At 40.8% G+C, this 16486-nt stretch overlaps 1 protein-coding gene across 4 annotated transcripts in view; it reads right to left on the bottom strand.

The window, feature by feature from the left end:
* Window positions 1-16486, bottom strand: part of P4HA2 (prolyl 4-hydroxylase subunit alpha 2) — a 305296-nt gene that overhangs the window by 204128 nt on the left and 84682 nt on the right. For all 4 annotated transcript variants that reach the window (XM_086931565.1, XM_086931562.1, XM_086931563.1 and 1 more), the window contains one exon: window positions 13658-13795. In XM_086931565.1, the coding sequence (XP_086787691.1) occupies window positions 13658-13795 (138 nt within the window). The remainder of the gene's footprint in view (window positions 1-13657; window positions 13796-16486) is intronic.

The following is a 16486-nucleotide window of genomic DNA, read 5'->3' as shown; positions in this document are numbered from 1 at the left end:
AGTATCCACCACATAGATGGGATGAGAGCAATGCAGTGCTTTTTGGACAAAAGACCAAAAAATTTGGCTCAACACAGCAAAATGTTAATAACTATGATCCAGTATTGCTTAGAGAATGACTTTTTTCTGTTTGCAAACAATGTGTACCAACAAGTGAGAGGAGTAGCTATGGGGGCTATTTTTTCCCCTAGCTACTCCTGTCTACACATGGGATGGTGGGAGGAGATGATATTGAATAAGGAGTTTGAACAACAAGTAGCTAGCCATGTTAAAATATGGCTACGCTACATTGATGACTTATTCTTGATATGGAAAGGTACAGAAGTGGAAGCACTTGATTTCATTGATCAACTTAACAACAACAATATTAATTTCCACTTTACATCCACCATCAGTAGGAGCAGTGTATGCTTCCTAGATGTAGAAGTACACATTAGGAACCAAAAGTTGGAAACAAAACTCTATCGCAAACCAACTGCAGGCAATAGTCTTTTGCACGCAACTAGCCATCACCCTCAGCATCTCATCCAGAGTATCCCCTATGGGGAGATGCTGAGGATAAGGCGTATATGCAGCAATGCAAGTGACCTAGCTGAAGCCCAAGAACAGAGCAAAATAAGATTCTTGGAGCGTGGATACACTGCCATGACAATAGACGTAGCTATTAAAAAAGCAAATGAGAAAAAGAGAGAGAATCTGCTTAGAAAGAAAGTCCCATGTGCAACAACAACCAATACCACAACTAGACTCATCCTAACCTACAGTAAAGAACAAAAAGCCATTCGTAGGATAGTTGATAAAAACTGGTCAGTGGTAAAGAATGATTCAATAATTGGTAAACTAATGCCCAAACACCCTAGTATTACCTTTATGAAAGCTAAATCTATGAAGGACTCTTTGGTAACTAGCAGCCCAGAAATAAGAACACCATTTAACTGGTTATCATCACGTAAAGGATTTGTAAAATGCAATACTTGCAAAGCCTGCCAATATGGCAAGAGCGTAACCACATGTAAGACGCCTTTCTCTAAAACACCAAAGAAAATATCCAAATTCCTAACATACTGCATGGAATATGTGGTTTATGTATTGGGATGCCCTTGTGGTTTGCAATATGTGGGCAGCACAAATTTTCAGGCCCACAAACGCATATTGCACCACATGAGGGCAATCACCAATAAAGATCAAACATACCCAGTTGCAAGACACTTTGAGAAAATGCATTCTAGCGACCTGAAACATTTCTCCTACTTTCTTATTGATGTAATACCGATGTCCAGACGCGGGGGAAATAGAGAAGGCACAGTACGCAGACTCCAAACACAATATATCTTGGAGTTAGATACTAATACCCCCAATGGACACAATTCAAATGAAGATTTCCACACATGGCTATAAACAATAGTGTTGCAGGGATATTATACCATACCCAGGTGTATATATAGAGGCATCCTCGATAATCTTCAGAATATAGTCCAAGTATCAGACATTTTTATGATATTGTATTTTCCACATTTATTTCATTTTATTTGATCTTATTTTCCTCTTATTACTATTTTCAGGCAAACATTAGAGAAGCTAACTGCATAGGACATAAATCTAGTATTTGCACTATTAATAGTCAATTCAGATATAAAATTGAAAACTTTTTTCATATAAAAATATTTTTTTTATCTAGTATTAAGAATCCCAGTTCACCCTCCCTTTCCGTTACTATTTTTTTATCTTTTTTACCATAGGATCATGGGTTGATCCTTGGTAACACTGTTTTTTTATTACTGCACTTATGCACTTTCTTACAAATATAGACATAGTATACAGGATGCCAATCTAATTTACCAAATGTACACTGTATACTCTGTAATTAATTAACAAAGAGAATCTCAAATAGATTTGAATGTAAATAGGATAAACACATTTATCTGAATATAATTAATTATCCCTACTGGAATTTCACATTTAAAGCAAAATCTCCGCTCACATATATATACGAGAGTGTCAAATCGTTGTTTTTACTATATGCATTAGCATGAAATTTAGCATTTTGATTTGAGTATTTAAGGATTTTAACCATATATATATATATAATTATTGATTGTGTAAAGTCATCTATGGATACATTTTATATTTATACTTGTGTATATATTTATGACTGCGGTTTTGCACAACTAAAAAGATGTGTTTGAATATTTAACATTGAATACATATGTACATAGACATTTAATTATCATGTTTCATATATAGATTACATTTATGTACATATATATATATATGGGTCATGGTTATTTATGTATTGCGATTTGCACATAAGTACAAATGTTTCTTTTGAATGACATTTAATGAAATTGAAACAATAGTATCTTTACTAAGTCTATGGTCATCACGTGAGAGGTACTGGTCACTTTAAATAAACTTGGACGACTCCTATAAAGCGTCATGTGAACAAGGCCGAGGCAGGCCGAAACGCGTCATGGCGGTCATGGTGGAAACAGCACAATAAACAAAGAATTCTGAGCACTTACTTGGTGGTTCGTCACCGTTTGTTCCAACAGGAGCGGCAGTTTTGGCAGCGGAGTCTCATGGATATATATATATATATATATATATATATATATATATATATATATATATATATATATATATATATATATATATATATATATATACACACTCAAATTTAAAACGTAATTTTACCTTTACCATTCATGCCTTTACAATGAAATTCGTTGTAAAGAAAGGAATGAATGGTAAAGGCATATGCGATGTAAGAAAATGTGTGGTAATGGTACTGCACGGTAACGGCACTCGCGTTGTAATGGCCGAGTTGGAAAGGTAATATGCGGTAACAGCTGTATTGTAATGGCTGTTTCTCTATTTTAACAGTATCGCACAGAAGGCGAGAACTTAGGTTATTTGGGTTTGTTCTTGCCTGATAGCAGCAGGACGTGGCTGCAGTTTTGCTTCGCCCCAGGTTTCTTTGCATTTGAAGGATGTTTCAAATTTGTATGTTTTTTGTGTATACACTTTACACCTGCTTTTCTTTTTCTACATCTGCGTGATTGCATAAAAGACTGATGAGTCTGGTTTAATTTGAAAAGATGTAGTGGGAGGAGTTGGTTGTAGGCTGCTAGGAGGCTAGGAGGAAATGTACCCTCGTATGCCCTGCATGTTTTAACGATGCTACCTCATAGAGAATGTCCAAAATGACAAGAAGTGAAATAATTAGCTGTGATTCTCAGACTCATTGTGACTAAAGCGGTTTTGCTAGAGTAACATAGTGAGATGGAGAAGTATGAGGTTTGGAACTACTTTTTAATGTAAAGAGTCGAATGTGACTACATTCTTGTTACCTAAAACAAGAAAACTCAACATCAATGTCAATGCGCTCTGTGGTAGGACCAACAATAAGAAAGGTTGGCTGAATACCATGCTAGGCTTCCAAACAGAGAACCATGTTCTACTAGACCTACAATAAACAATGAAAAATAAAACAAAGGAAATGTAATAAGGCACTAGATCTGATGTAATATTATTTGTACGAAATGTATTAAAGACTGATGTACTGTAATTAGATAGGATGTCGATACTGACGGTCACTCTGTAAAATTCCTGTTTTAACTATTACTTTTACATTGTGGTCATAGCAACAGTTGAATAAACAGAATGTATTACGAGAACAAACAGATTGAGTAGAACGCAGTTCTTCGATTATTTAATGGTTAGCAATGATTTTAACAATAGTGGTAACTTTGTTCTACCAACAATAAAAATCCTAGAAGAGGAATAAATAAAAAGCACTTAAAGTACGGTTGTTACTGAAAAACATGGGATTTCTTGTGTCTGCTGTGCCATGGTTTGATTATCACCATGTTTTCAGTTTTATATATGTAAAGTCTTTTCACCCCTGAACACATATGAGAAATCTAGGGCTATTCTAGGCACAATGCCCCAGGGGCACAACAGGCATGTGCATCCGCTTGGTCACAATCTGAGCACTATGGCATTTTGGAATGGGCCACAGATGCTTGTGTAGCTCCTTCTGTAATACTGATAAAGCTGGTGCACATGTAGTACCAGTGTTAGCTTGCTAGTGCGTAGGAAAGCACTTTGCCTGTGCATCAGTGCCCTATTACACACATGGGCGTAGAAGCAAACAGGCCCTTAGGAGGTGCATTGACAGTGTGCCACAGATAGGCGACAGACACTGTCAGTGTGCCACCTGAAGTGGGCAAAGGACTAGTTCATTGAACCCCCTCAGACATCCCTTTGCAGGTGAGTGCAGTCACTCAGTCAATTTGCCTGCAAAGAAATTGCTGTCTCCTTTTTAAAGTGTAGGCAGCTGCTGCCTGTACTGTAACATACAGAGTGGCTTGTAAGCAACAGCTCTGTCTTTCAGTAAAAGCACTCCCTCAGGGCAGCCGGGAGCTTGCGGCTGCCCCGCTGACTGCGCATTCATGATAGTTAGACGCAATAACCCGGTCTGCACCCGGTGCACCTTTTGAAAGGTGCACCTGGCGCAAACCAGGCCACTGCACCCGGTAATTCACGTCTAGGTTGACTTAGGCTCTCTCCCATGTATTGAATGCAGGATTGTGTCAAATTATGATTTATGATAAATACAAAAGTGGAAGGCAAACTGCAAAGGAAATCGGGAGCTTCTGTATAATAAAGGGGTAATTTGCTAACTTGGTATCAAGTGTGTCAGATTGTAACATGGAATATTCATAATATTGCCAATGCCAACTAGGTGATGCTGCATTTGGCCCTGCATTTCACTGGGATTTAAAAAAAAGTGTCATGCAAAGCTATGCCACTGTGTCCTGTTAAAAATGAGGGGGAGGATAGAGCAAAAAACTAGAAAAGAGACAATAAATTGAGAAACGCAGTATCAGGCAGGATAATAAGGTAAAGAGAAAGAGGGGCACAGTGATGAAGAGAAAAGACACCGCAGATTAGAGAAAGAGAAACAGAATGAGAGAGAGAGAGAGAAAGAGAGAGAGAGAGAGAGAGAGAGAGTGTGAGAGAGAGAGAGAGAGAGAGAGAGAGAGAGAGAGAGAGAGAGAGAGAGTGAGAGAGCCCATTAACCAATAACAGGCTCACAGACATAGCAATGGCCAACTGGAATATGAAGAAAACGGTGTGTAGAATTTGAAAGCGATCACAAACCTAAGTCCAGTGTTTTAGGACAATTAATTATATGCGCTTTGATCCAAGTTGTGAAATTACCCCTATTAACAATTGTTGCGCACTGAAATTGGTAACTATTCTTCCTTGGGAAGAATGAAACACTGAGTCTGCCCAGTCATTAATCATCTACAGGCGTACTGGTGTCATTTGATTACAGCGTGGGTGGAGTCCAAATCTCGACTATTCCCTTTGGAGAACCTCCCTTAATTTTGTGTCCTGTCGTTGATTACCGTGTAATACACACTAAGTGAAACGCTAGGTGACAGAAATGTGCTGCCTTTAATTTTAAGCTCCTACACTTCCGGCACTCTCAGGTCAAAGTGATGAACTGTACAAAAGAAGCCACAGATCTCTATAATTGTATTGCAGTCACTCAAGCACACCGCCAGGGGCAAAACATAGTTTACCGAAGCAGACATCCTTCATTCTTGGATGAATGTTTGTTTGCTTCCCTCTTAACACATCTGTGAAAATAGAGTGGTTTCCAGTTGTGGATGCGCAGATGTGTTAAACATTTGAGAGTCACTGGTCGATGTCAGTTTCTATTTAAGGGTGCACTGCCTTTATTGTATAACATTATTCTGATGTTCTGCATCGACTAAGATAACATTATCAGTAGGCATCGACCTTATTGTAAATTTGAGCTCACAACTCTTCCTCTTCAGCATTCATTCGGAATAAGTAGAATTGTTAACAGTAGGTTAAGGGTAAAGGGGGAAATTACCGAGGAGGAAATATAACCACTTCCACTTCTTAGGATAAATTCTATTAAAGAGCAGGGACAGCTTTTAAACAGATAGGAAGTAGTGGTGAGAAGTTCAATTTTCCCTATTGTGTGAGCCTGCTTTATTACCATGTCTGTCAAAAACATCTGAACTTAACAATGATACATTTTGCATTCAGACATACACTGAAAATTAATACTTTCTTCAAAATCAAACCTCACAGAAAAACCCTCTTCCCAGAGACCAGCATTAAAACTGTTCATAAATTATAAGGCCTCCCACAAACTTGTTAACAGCATTACAAAATTACAAATCTGAATTTTATTAGTTGATTAATATGAGAACAGATCGCACTTTTAAAATGTAAAAGTAAAGTAATGGTTACCATCTAACTGAATACTAAATTTGATTCGATTTACCTGGTTATACAGGGCTAATACCGTGAATATAATGAGGTATATGCATTACATATCATGCTACTACACTAAATATTAAGATGAATAAAACATTCAGGCCTGACACACACTCCCAAGAAATGATATGCATACAACAGAAGAGTAATAAAAATCAATGCAGACCAAAAATAATAAAACAATTTAACAGAGAAGCAGTAGAAATACATAGCACAATATATATTATCCAAAATCCAAGTGCAAAACATGAAATGGCTCGAAGAACAAAGGTAGTACCCAATGTGCAGATCCAGTAACAAGTAGGGGAGCAAAAAGTGTATAAAAAGGACTGCCAATAGAAAAGAAACTCCAATATGCAATATATTGGCCTTGAATTTTGAACAGTTTGATGGTTACAAGAGAAAAAATATATACACTTAAACGAAATCAAATGGCAATGTAATGTCAGCAGGTAATAACAAAAGAAACAGAAGGCTAACTTTGAAAGCCACAAACTATCAGGTGACAAATAAAAGAACTACCTAAGACATACAATATAGTTGTACCAACTTCTCAAAGCAACACCTACTTGACTAGCAACAGAAAGCAAATTTAGATAAGCCAAATTCGTTTTAAAAATACATGTTTTTATTGGTTTTTCAATAAACATCAAGCAATGCTGCGTCAATCACAGAAGAATACGTTTGCATACATTACTTCCATGAACACATACAGAATAGCATATGTGGGTACACATGGCCAGTTAATGAAACAATAATCTAAGAGAAAGGAGAGATCATATGCATGACAGAATCAGGAGCAAGGGAGACAGCGATGAGAGGGTAGGGGGGGATTAGGGGGTAATACCTGTAATGGAAACCCAGGGTCAAGTGAACGTGCAGCCGAGGCCAGAGTAGAGTTCAGGTGCTCTAGTCAGCAGCCTAGTCCGACATATGAGAATCAACTGAGGTTCCTAGAAGGTGGCAGCTGCAATGATGCATATGGTTCATTATTAGTATTGCAGTAGGCCACATCTCTCAGCCAGTCATCAGTAGTGGGTGTTCTGCTACTGCCCCATAGTAGGGTTATCCACCCGTTTGGTGAGAAACAGAGCCATAGCTGCAAAGGTTCAACATACCTTAGAAGTGTCACAAGGGGATCGCGATCAACAGTCTGCTCCAACATAGTAGAAATCAATTTAAAAAAGCCTGCAATATGCATGTATACCAGTACAGCTCCAATTTAAATGTACAAAATCAGCATTATCAGCCGCACATTTGGGGGAGCGTGAGGGATCAAATCACGTAAAGCTGCAGGAGTGGTGCCTGCTTGCTGAAGGTACTTATAGTGTAGCAGTTTGTGCCTACAGTTGGTGGGCACTAATTTGGCTTGTGGCAGCAGTAGTGCCAAGTCTTATCGGGGATGGGGTACTGCAAATCTCGCTCCCTTGCGCCTGTGATGTGATTGCACGCATTGGTTGGAGTGCTAAGCATTAGTAATAGAGGCGGCAGACCAGCCTGGCATAGTTAGTGATTAATATCACTAAGGTGAAGACAGGGAATTCAGGCAGTTCTTCAGGGTAAGCAGAGAGTACTGTGGAAGCGGAGGCAGGGGCATTTTTCCATGTAGGATACGCCCCTAGCGGCTCAGAACGCGGTGGTAGTATCTACTTTATGCTTTGTGAAGAGGTCTGCCCATATGGGCAGCTGGTGCACGGAGAGAGAGCTTTACCAATGTCTCCTGGTTCATGGGGGGACCAAGGGCTGTTTATAACGGAAATTGCCAGGGAAAATTGGAGTTCTGTGCTTAGGTACCTACCAAGTTTGAACCACACCCAGCATGTTGTAGACAGGATATTTATATCTGTGGGCTCATGAGATAGCCCCTGGGGAGGAGTGAAGATGTGTCATGGAGATAGGCTTTGCCTTCACACTGTGTTGAGTTAGCATGAGCTTATTAGTAGAATATTTTGCTTCACACGAGAATAATATGTTTTCCTATAATTTCAGCTTTGCTTGGTAAGCTATGTCTGAACAGTGAGTGCCGAGGCCTTCAAAGTTATTTCAACACAGTGGTTGTTGTTCGGTCTGATCAGTTCACGTCCTAGACATAACACATATGCAGCTGTGGCCAACTCTGGTTTTGGCGCGTTTAATAATGCACTGCGCAGAGCATGCAAACACACTTGATGAATATTCGCATGCAGAGAGCTGGTGTAGAAGATGATGTGATCCCTTTCTACTAAGACCAGAGGTATGGGGCCGCCCTCCTAAAACCCAAAGAGACCTTCTTTAGATATAATATAATATACTAGCAAGGGAGGGTAAGACTTAGGTGCTATTTAGCCTTCTTCCCTTTAGCATTTTAACATGCTTTCTCCCTTTGTATTTTATGGAATAGTAACTATGCTGATAACCTTGTTGGTTATAATATGTTTGCTCGTATTAGCTAAGATACTGCGCCTGAGAACACGGCATTAGAAATAAATATTTCAAACTTGCACGTGTCTTCATTTACTCCTCGTTTTGGACTAGTATGATAGTAAAACAAAAGAGTGTTCATGTGTTCCACGTTACCTGAGGGGTTCTAAGTTCATGTTCTAATCATTGGGGGTGAGTAAGAACCAATGAGACACCGATTGCTAGTCTAGTAGGGGATTTTGGCTACTAAGGTGAGTTTTGGCACACCCTAATTCACTGAGGTTCCAAGTCTCTATGCACAGTTCTGTGTAGGAGCAGAATCCCTGCGACAGATAGTTTGAGCTGCTCTGGTTTCAAGTAGGGAAGTCCGGCGTCCCAGTGATACCAGTGGTATGAGAAGTGTCACTGTACCACCAAATAGTACAAACGGAAATCTGGCACACCAAAACCGCCCTTGGAATATGGGAGAGTCAGCATCTTCCACTTGATTCTGGGACATCGTCCCACCCACGTAAGACGGATCAGAAGGCTTCGCAGCGTGCTAAAAAAGGAGTTGGACAATGCTATCTGAATGTTTAAGAAAAGATAAAGTGTGGAAGCACCACAATCTTAATTTTGGCAATATGCCCCGCAATGGACAGCGGCAACAGGATGCATCGATCGATCTGGGCAGTGAGTTTGTCAACTTCAGGATCACAGTTTTGAAATATTACTTCCTCCTGCTGCCTGTGGAGGACAATTCCAAGATCTCTGGCACCGTAAGAGGGAAAAGTTCTAATTTACTGTAGTTTATGGAAAGATATAAAAGAGCACCATATCGCATTATATGTCGAATAATGGGGGGAGGTGCGTGGGGAGGTACTGTACAAATATGAGAATACAATTTGCATACACAGATGCTAGGAGGGCTCCTCTGCAGAATCGCAGCCCTCTGTGCATGTGACGATCTTGCAAATGGTGAATCAAGGAATCCAGGGCTCTAATAACAAGATGGGGGAGACGGGTGTCTCTAGAGACAGGGAAGGCATCAGCTAGTTGATAGTGGACTCTGAGCTGGGCCGTAGGGCCGGCATATAGAAGCATAATGTGGTCACAAACACCTCTGGGGAGTCTGAGTTCGGGTGGATTTTTCTGCATTGAGAATGGCTTTTCCTGCATTGCGAAGGGCTTCCACAGCTAGCAGAGTTGGGGGGATTTGATTCAGGACCGAAAAATAGTGCGATGGTTAATTACCGTTTTGCATAGGGTGAGTGGAAAGAGACCATCCCCTGGTGGGCTTCAAAATAAACCTCGGAGACATGTGGGACTAGGATGTCCTTAAATGCCTGACAGAATTTACTGGTGAGGCCATTGAGGCCACTTGCGTGTAGGATTTCCTCACATGAGTTGGCAATGCCAAGAATTGCTCCTGCCCATCCGTGAGCTATACCATTGCTATCTCAGCCAGGTGTGCGCCAATCGCCTTAGAAACGCCTGACAATATTGTGGTCTATAGTTCTTGATAGTAAGTTAGAAACACCTGGGCTATCCCGGGGTTAGCTACAACCTTTGTGCCTCCCTCCGCGAGGACACTCATTATATAAGCGTCCTACTAATTGGGGCGTAGAAGTCACAAAAGGGTGAGGCAAAGCCGCTCACCTTCTCCATAATGGTATGCACGGGCATACCGACCCAAATAGACCAATTTTTGGTCTACCTGGTCATGAAATTCCTGAAGCAGAATCATGAGGGTGTGCAATTGGGAGGCCTGACAGACGTCTATTGTGACGGAGTCAATGGCCCGCAGTTCACATTCAACGCGGGACAAATCATCACGCATGCTCTTCGAAACTGTAAATAACTTGTTTACCCACAACCTGAAATAGTTGCTTACAGGATAAATAAGCACCTAAACTCCAAAATCATGCTGGTATTAAATTAAGAACAACAGTAATAAATCTTACAGGTGCGAAGGCCATCTAATATTTAATAAATATACAGCATGCTCTTAATCATGATACAATAATGAAACAATGGAAAGCCAGGCTTTGCCTAAACCACAAAAAGGGCGTATCACCCCCAGTGTGGATGCAGTAAGGTGTATAACCCCCAAAGAATACATTAACCCCTTGATAACTTGCAATTGTTATTTTTGGATGACCTGCAACTATATAACAAAACAGATGACTTTTTTAACAAACAATTGCAATTCTTTCTCTAATTATAATAAAATTGATATTGGTTTTGACAAATGAGCAAAAGCGAACTAACAAAGAAAATGAATGGGGCTTGCACCGCTCAGTTGATCAATGGTTGTCCATATTATAATGATCTGTAGCGTGCTGAAGAAGTATCGCTGTCTAGTCCCTACAGATAAAGTCTATTGCAAAACTATCCCCCAAACCCAACCCTTGTTGTAGTTTATGTCTTTTAGTTGATTGTCTCTGTTTCAACACATTATTTTCATGGTTGCAAGTATATCAGACACGTAATCCAATGCACGTTCATCAAAACTTGTTAGTCCCAATGTATTTCGGGCTATCCTTCAGCCCTTCGTCAGGGGATTACTCTACAAGAAGAAAAGGAATGACTGTCATTCCTTTTAAAAGACATTTTCATGTTCTAAAAACTTTATTAAACTCACTCAAGTGAACAAGACTTGTTTAGTCTTTCTTGCAGTGCTCGGAGGAGTCTTCCCCCATGTTGGGGCAGCTTTGCAAATGAGCAAAAGCAACATCTGAAAGGGAAGGCTAAACTACACCGAGGAAATCAAAGTGGGAAGTGTAGAATCATAGAACTTAAACAGACGAGAACGCATAAAATAGACAAGAGAGCAGCAGCCACACATAAATCTATGACAGAAAATATCACAAAAAATCGACAGGAGTAAACGAATTGAGTTGTCTGGTAATGCATACATGTAGGTTGTGATTTAAGATGCTATCCCTGCTGTAAACTATGTGGATGCTAAAAAATACACTACTGCATGCCGCTCAGCTAATTTACTTAAACATTGAATTTGCAGATTATACCTTCCCAGGGTTGTAAAACTAATTTCTCATACTGAAATCACTACTGATCCATAGACATATTTAACTTAAGGAGGTCCACATATACCGAGGGCACTAAATAATGAAACCAGAGGTCTAGCTACACTTTCAACATCCAACGAGTACAATCATTCCCCAAAATAAAAGGCAAGTGAAGCAGCAAAACAGGAAACCCAACCATTCAAAGAACATGACCAAGTAAACACAAAACAGCAACTGCACAGCTCAGCACACAAACATAATTGAAAATACGAAGAACTGTTAAATAGAAATATACAAAAGAGGGACGATGTAAAGGGTAACTACAACTCGATAGAATAGAAAACCAGTAAAATAGATAATAATGGTTTTGCTCCACACAAACAGACAAACTCAAAACTGGTTTCTGGGTATCAAGTGATGAGAATACTAAATATGCAGACAACAGAAGCTTGTCTTATCCGTCGGAGATTAGTTAAGCATTTGAACATAGTACTAAGCAAACACTGGAATCATGACACCAGAATCACAAGGAAAACGTTTCAATAATGTGGGGCATCGTGTTTACCAGCTACAAAAACAAACGAAGCTGTAAAAACAGAAACGTATAAATATGGCTAGGGTTAAAGAGGCTCTGCCCTCTGAAAGACACAATTGCAATGGGACAGAAGGAGGAATCATTTAAAGCTTGCCAGGGTAATATGGGCAGGTTGCTCCTATAGATGACAACACAGGATTCAAGGGGCATGTGTACAAGCCCCTATCACCATCGCAACGTCACTTTCAGTGACACTGTGATGGCGATTAGGGCCTGGTCTTATTAAAAGGCAGCGTTAAGCCATTTATGCTATGCTTAGCTTTAAAGGGGTGGGCAGTGAGTGTTTCGGTGGGTGTTCCACCTCTACATCCATTGATTTTGGCACTGCGCCCTATATACAAGGGTAGCGTAAATAGGAGGCATCACCAAAATTTGGACCAAGGAAAACCTGGTCTTAAGTTGGAGGAACGAGGAGAAAGGCTTTATTTCTCTTTGTTTTTGCATTTTCCATGTGTGCTCCCTTGTGCACCACACATGGAAAAAGCAAAACGCCTTTTATTTTTTTTTAAAAAAGAAATCACATTTTGTTACTTCCATGTGTGCTGCATTAAGCAGCACACATAGAAGTGGTAAAATGCTATTTAAAGAGTGTTTATGTACAGGAAGGGGACCTTCCTGTACATAAATAATCTTCCCCCTGCACGCAGACACACTTGCATTATGGTGCAAGGGTGCCTCCATTGGCGCTACATGCTAAGTGTAGCGCCAGCGCAGGAGGAAACACAAGGCTGCACCATATTGTAAATATGGTGCAGCCTTGTGTTTTTGAAGCGGCGGAGTAAAACGTTAAGCCATGACGGCTAATGCCACACTCCGCCCCTCCCAGTGTACTTACCCTGCCCCCTCCCCCCCCCCCCCCCCCCCCAAGAGAGGGTAGCCACGTATTACAAAGGGCACTTATGCCAAATGTAAAAAAAACATGTTTAAAAATTAGCTAAACTGAGTTTAATTTTTGCAAAGTCACTCATGTCAAACAAGCCTCAACTTGGAGATAGTAACTGCACTAATGATTGAGGGTATCTGAGAGTCTGACGTTGGGATGGCAATAGTTTATAGGCAAATTTGCTGCACGAGCAGATACAACTTTTTTCGTTTTCACTGAAGAACAGGATGTTCCATCCAACCTCATGTTGCAAAGCTGTAGCTTTCCAGATTTCAGAGCAGACCACCAACAGAGATGTCACAGTAACAGCATATCACGGCATGGCTTGTTTAATGACTCGCTAACATGCCTCTTGCCCTTTTTAAACTGGAGATTACTGGCTTTTCATGGCCTTTGTGAATGAGCAACAATGGACAGAAATAATATGCATTTGAAGCACTTCACCTGGAAGTATTCCTGATGCAATGACATCTGGATCCAGTTTGTATGTGTCCTGCAGACGCATCAAAGCTTTGGCTGCACCCTTCTCATCTTCTTCACTTGGAAAAAACTGACGCTGAACAGTAAGGTTGGCAATGAATCCTTTGGAAACAAAAATAACAAAATAACTTGTACCTGAAAAGTGCAAGGTAGTAAACAAGTTAACAAATTCTCGTTAAATCCCAGCCATATTAGGTAGCTCATGCTGGGAACATAAATCAACTTCTTTTGTAATACATTTATTAGGTATATATTTTTTAGAAGATAATATTTTCATGTAAGTTAGTCACCGATCCCCTCCCCCTATGCTCTGCCCTGGATCCCAAGCAAAATCATCCATGAAGCTAGCCAGTACAGTAAGACCATCTATAACAACAAAAGAGCAGGATTAAATATGGCTGTAATGACCAGGATCCTGCTGTGCGCTACATGCATTACAAACATCTTACATGGCACAGCTGATCACAGCAGAGCAGTGACTGAAGCAGGAATACCCGGCCAAATTACCAGCAGTGCTTCTAGTCATTTTAGGCAATTGTTGTCGCTTCTCTTAGAAACTCATATGAACCCTGCTACATTTTAACAGGAGGACATCTTAAAGGAAAATATCGACTTAAAACAGTGCCCAGTTGTTACCGAGCCCAAAATCAGCCCGCCTCTTATTTGTCAGGAAGGCTGCAGCAGAACATTTTCCAATATGAAACTATTCCAAGACATGATGCGTAGGTTGGCCTGAGTCCTTTAAGCATGGGTGAAAAAAAGCACTTAGAACACTCGAGAACACGCACAGCAGTTCTGAGTGGCTCATGGCCCTTCCTCCTCCCTTTCCAAGCCCTGGACTCCAGGAGAAACCCATTCCACTGTAACAGAGCACAACTGGCGGGGGAGCTCGAGTTAGCAGTGTCTTCCCACGCAGGCAAGGAACTGTCTCTTCTCCTATAACAGAAATAAACCCTCACATTCCTTCCCTGCCCTGGACTATATCAAACATGAACATGGCAGCGCTGTTTATTCATCAGTCGTAAACAGTGGTGGATTAAACCCTGTGGAGACCCCTAGGCAGGCGAAATTTCGGGGCCCCCTCTCGCAAAATGATCTCCTAATACCTAATGCACCAGATTTTTTTTACAAACTTGCTGCTACCAGAAGATGAGCTTTTAAGAGACAAACTGTTATGTGGATCTGATGTCTCTGGTTTATGTACTTTAAATTGTAGTTTGATTGTCGCAGAGCCCCTAAAAGCAGTGTGGCCCATAGCCCGGTGCCTACTTTGGCTATTTGGTAATCCGGAACTGGTCGTAAGGCAAACATGCATCGTGGGTCAATTTTCCTATAAATTCTACTTTTAGTTATGCGTTGTTAAGAACACACACAACATTGGGAAAGCCAATAGGTTTAATCTACTGTGCAAAAGTATGCAGACAGTATTCTGCTGGACTAAATGCAAGTCCTGATTAAAAATTCAAAAATGCCTGATATAGTGAAAAAAAAACTAAACAAAACTTGATTTGATTCTTTTTCTCAATAAAAGGCTTATATGACGTAAATATTTTAATTTGCGATTGTTAGTGTATTCCTTAAATGTACTCAAATGTAAAATAATAATCGCACAACTGCCAATAACATGAGGTGAGAGAGGGTAACCATGAGCCCATTCCGACCATTTTAAAGAATTGGTAACAGGTCATGAATGCAGCTGCCCTATCAAGCCCGACCTAAAAGTAGAACTAAACTTTCCACAAAACGAAATTATTAATCCCATCGTAGTGTTTCACATTGGGAATTGCGGAGAATCTCATTTTGACAATAAGCATAAGGCCTTAGTGGGCAAATACCAACACATACTCTTCTACTGAAAACATCCTGGTAGCACCTGCTTCCTAAAAAGCAGAGCAATCAATATTGGTCAGCGAGGGGCAGAGTGACACAAGATGTGGAACAACCAGAACAATGGTGGCATAGCCACGCGTGCCGTAACAACACAAGCACAACCACGCTTGCTTGAACAGCGCATTTGCCTTAACCACACATATGCGTGGTTAAGGCAGATAGCGGTCTAGAGTTCAAGATGGTCGGGGATAAGAAGAGGAAGCGTTGGAATAGGAAGCTCCGGACATGGACAGGTAAGTGGGGCTGGGGGTAGTTTTTAGGGTGGGGGTCGCTTTTAGGGCTTAGGGCAGAGGTAGGGGTAGTTTTAAGGGTTGGGTTGGTAGATAGTTTTTAGGAGTGGGGCAGTTTTAGGGCTCAGGGCGGGCTGGGGGGTCAGGTATTTTTTTTAATTGGGGGTAGGGTTATAGGCCTCAGGGCAGTGGACAGCACAGGGGTACATTTTAGGGCTCATGGCAGAGATTGGGGTAGTTTATGCAAATGGCAAGGTTTTATGCCTCAGGGCAAGGGAAGGGTAGGTTTAATGGCAGGGCTGGTTTTAGGCCAGGGGGTAGTTCGAGGTAGTGGCGATCTTAAGCATGCACACCCCTTTACCATTCATACCTTTACTACGAAATTGTGTGGTAAAGGCATGCGTGGTAAAGGAATGTGTGGTTAAGACGCATTTATGATTCGGTCTGCGTGGTAGAGGCATGCGTGGTTTAGCCATGCGTGCCTCTGTCATACAACCCACAAGACTCTCAGGATTACCACCGACTATGCAGGTGAGTCCTGTTTCATGTAAATCTATATTCCCAAATAAAATTGGTAAGTTTACACAGAACTGTAGGTGCCTAGCTCTCAATAACAAGGCTCTTCAGCATACAGGGGTTCTAAGTAACATCACAGACAGTGAGAGTGATGGCT

The sequence above is a fragment of the Lissotriton vulgaris genome, chromosome 7 (assembly GCF_964263255.1).
Source record: "Lissotriton vulgaris chromosome 7, aLisVul1.2, whole genome shotgun sequence".
Lineage (NCBI taxonomy): Eukaryota > Metazoa > Chordata > Amphibia > Caudata > Salamandridae > Lissotriton > Lissotriton vulgaris.
This window is presented reverse-complemented; position numbering and strand designations above follow the sequence as displayed.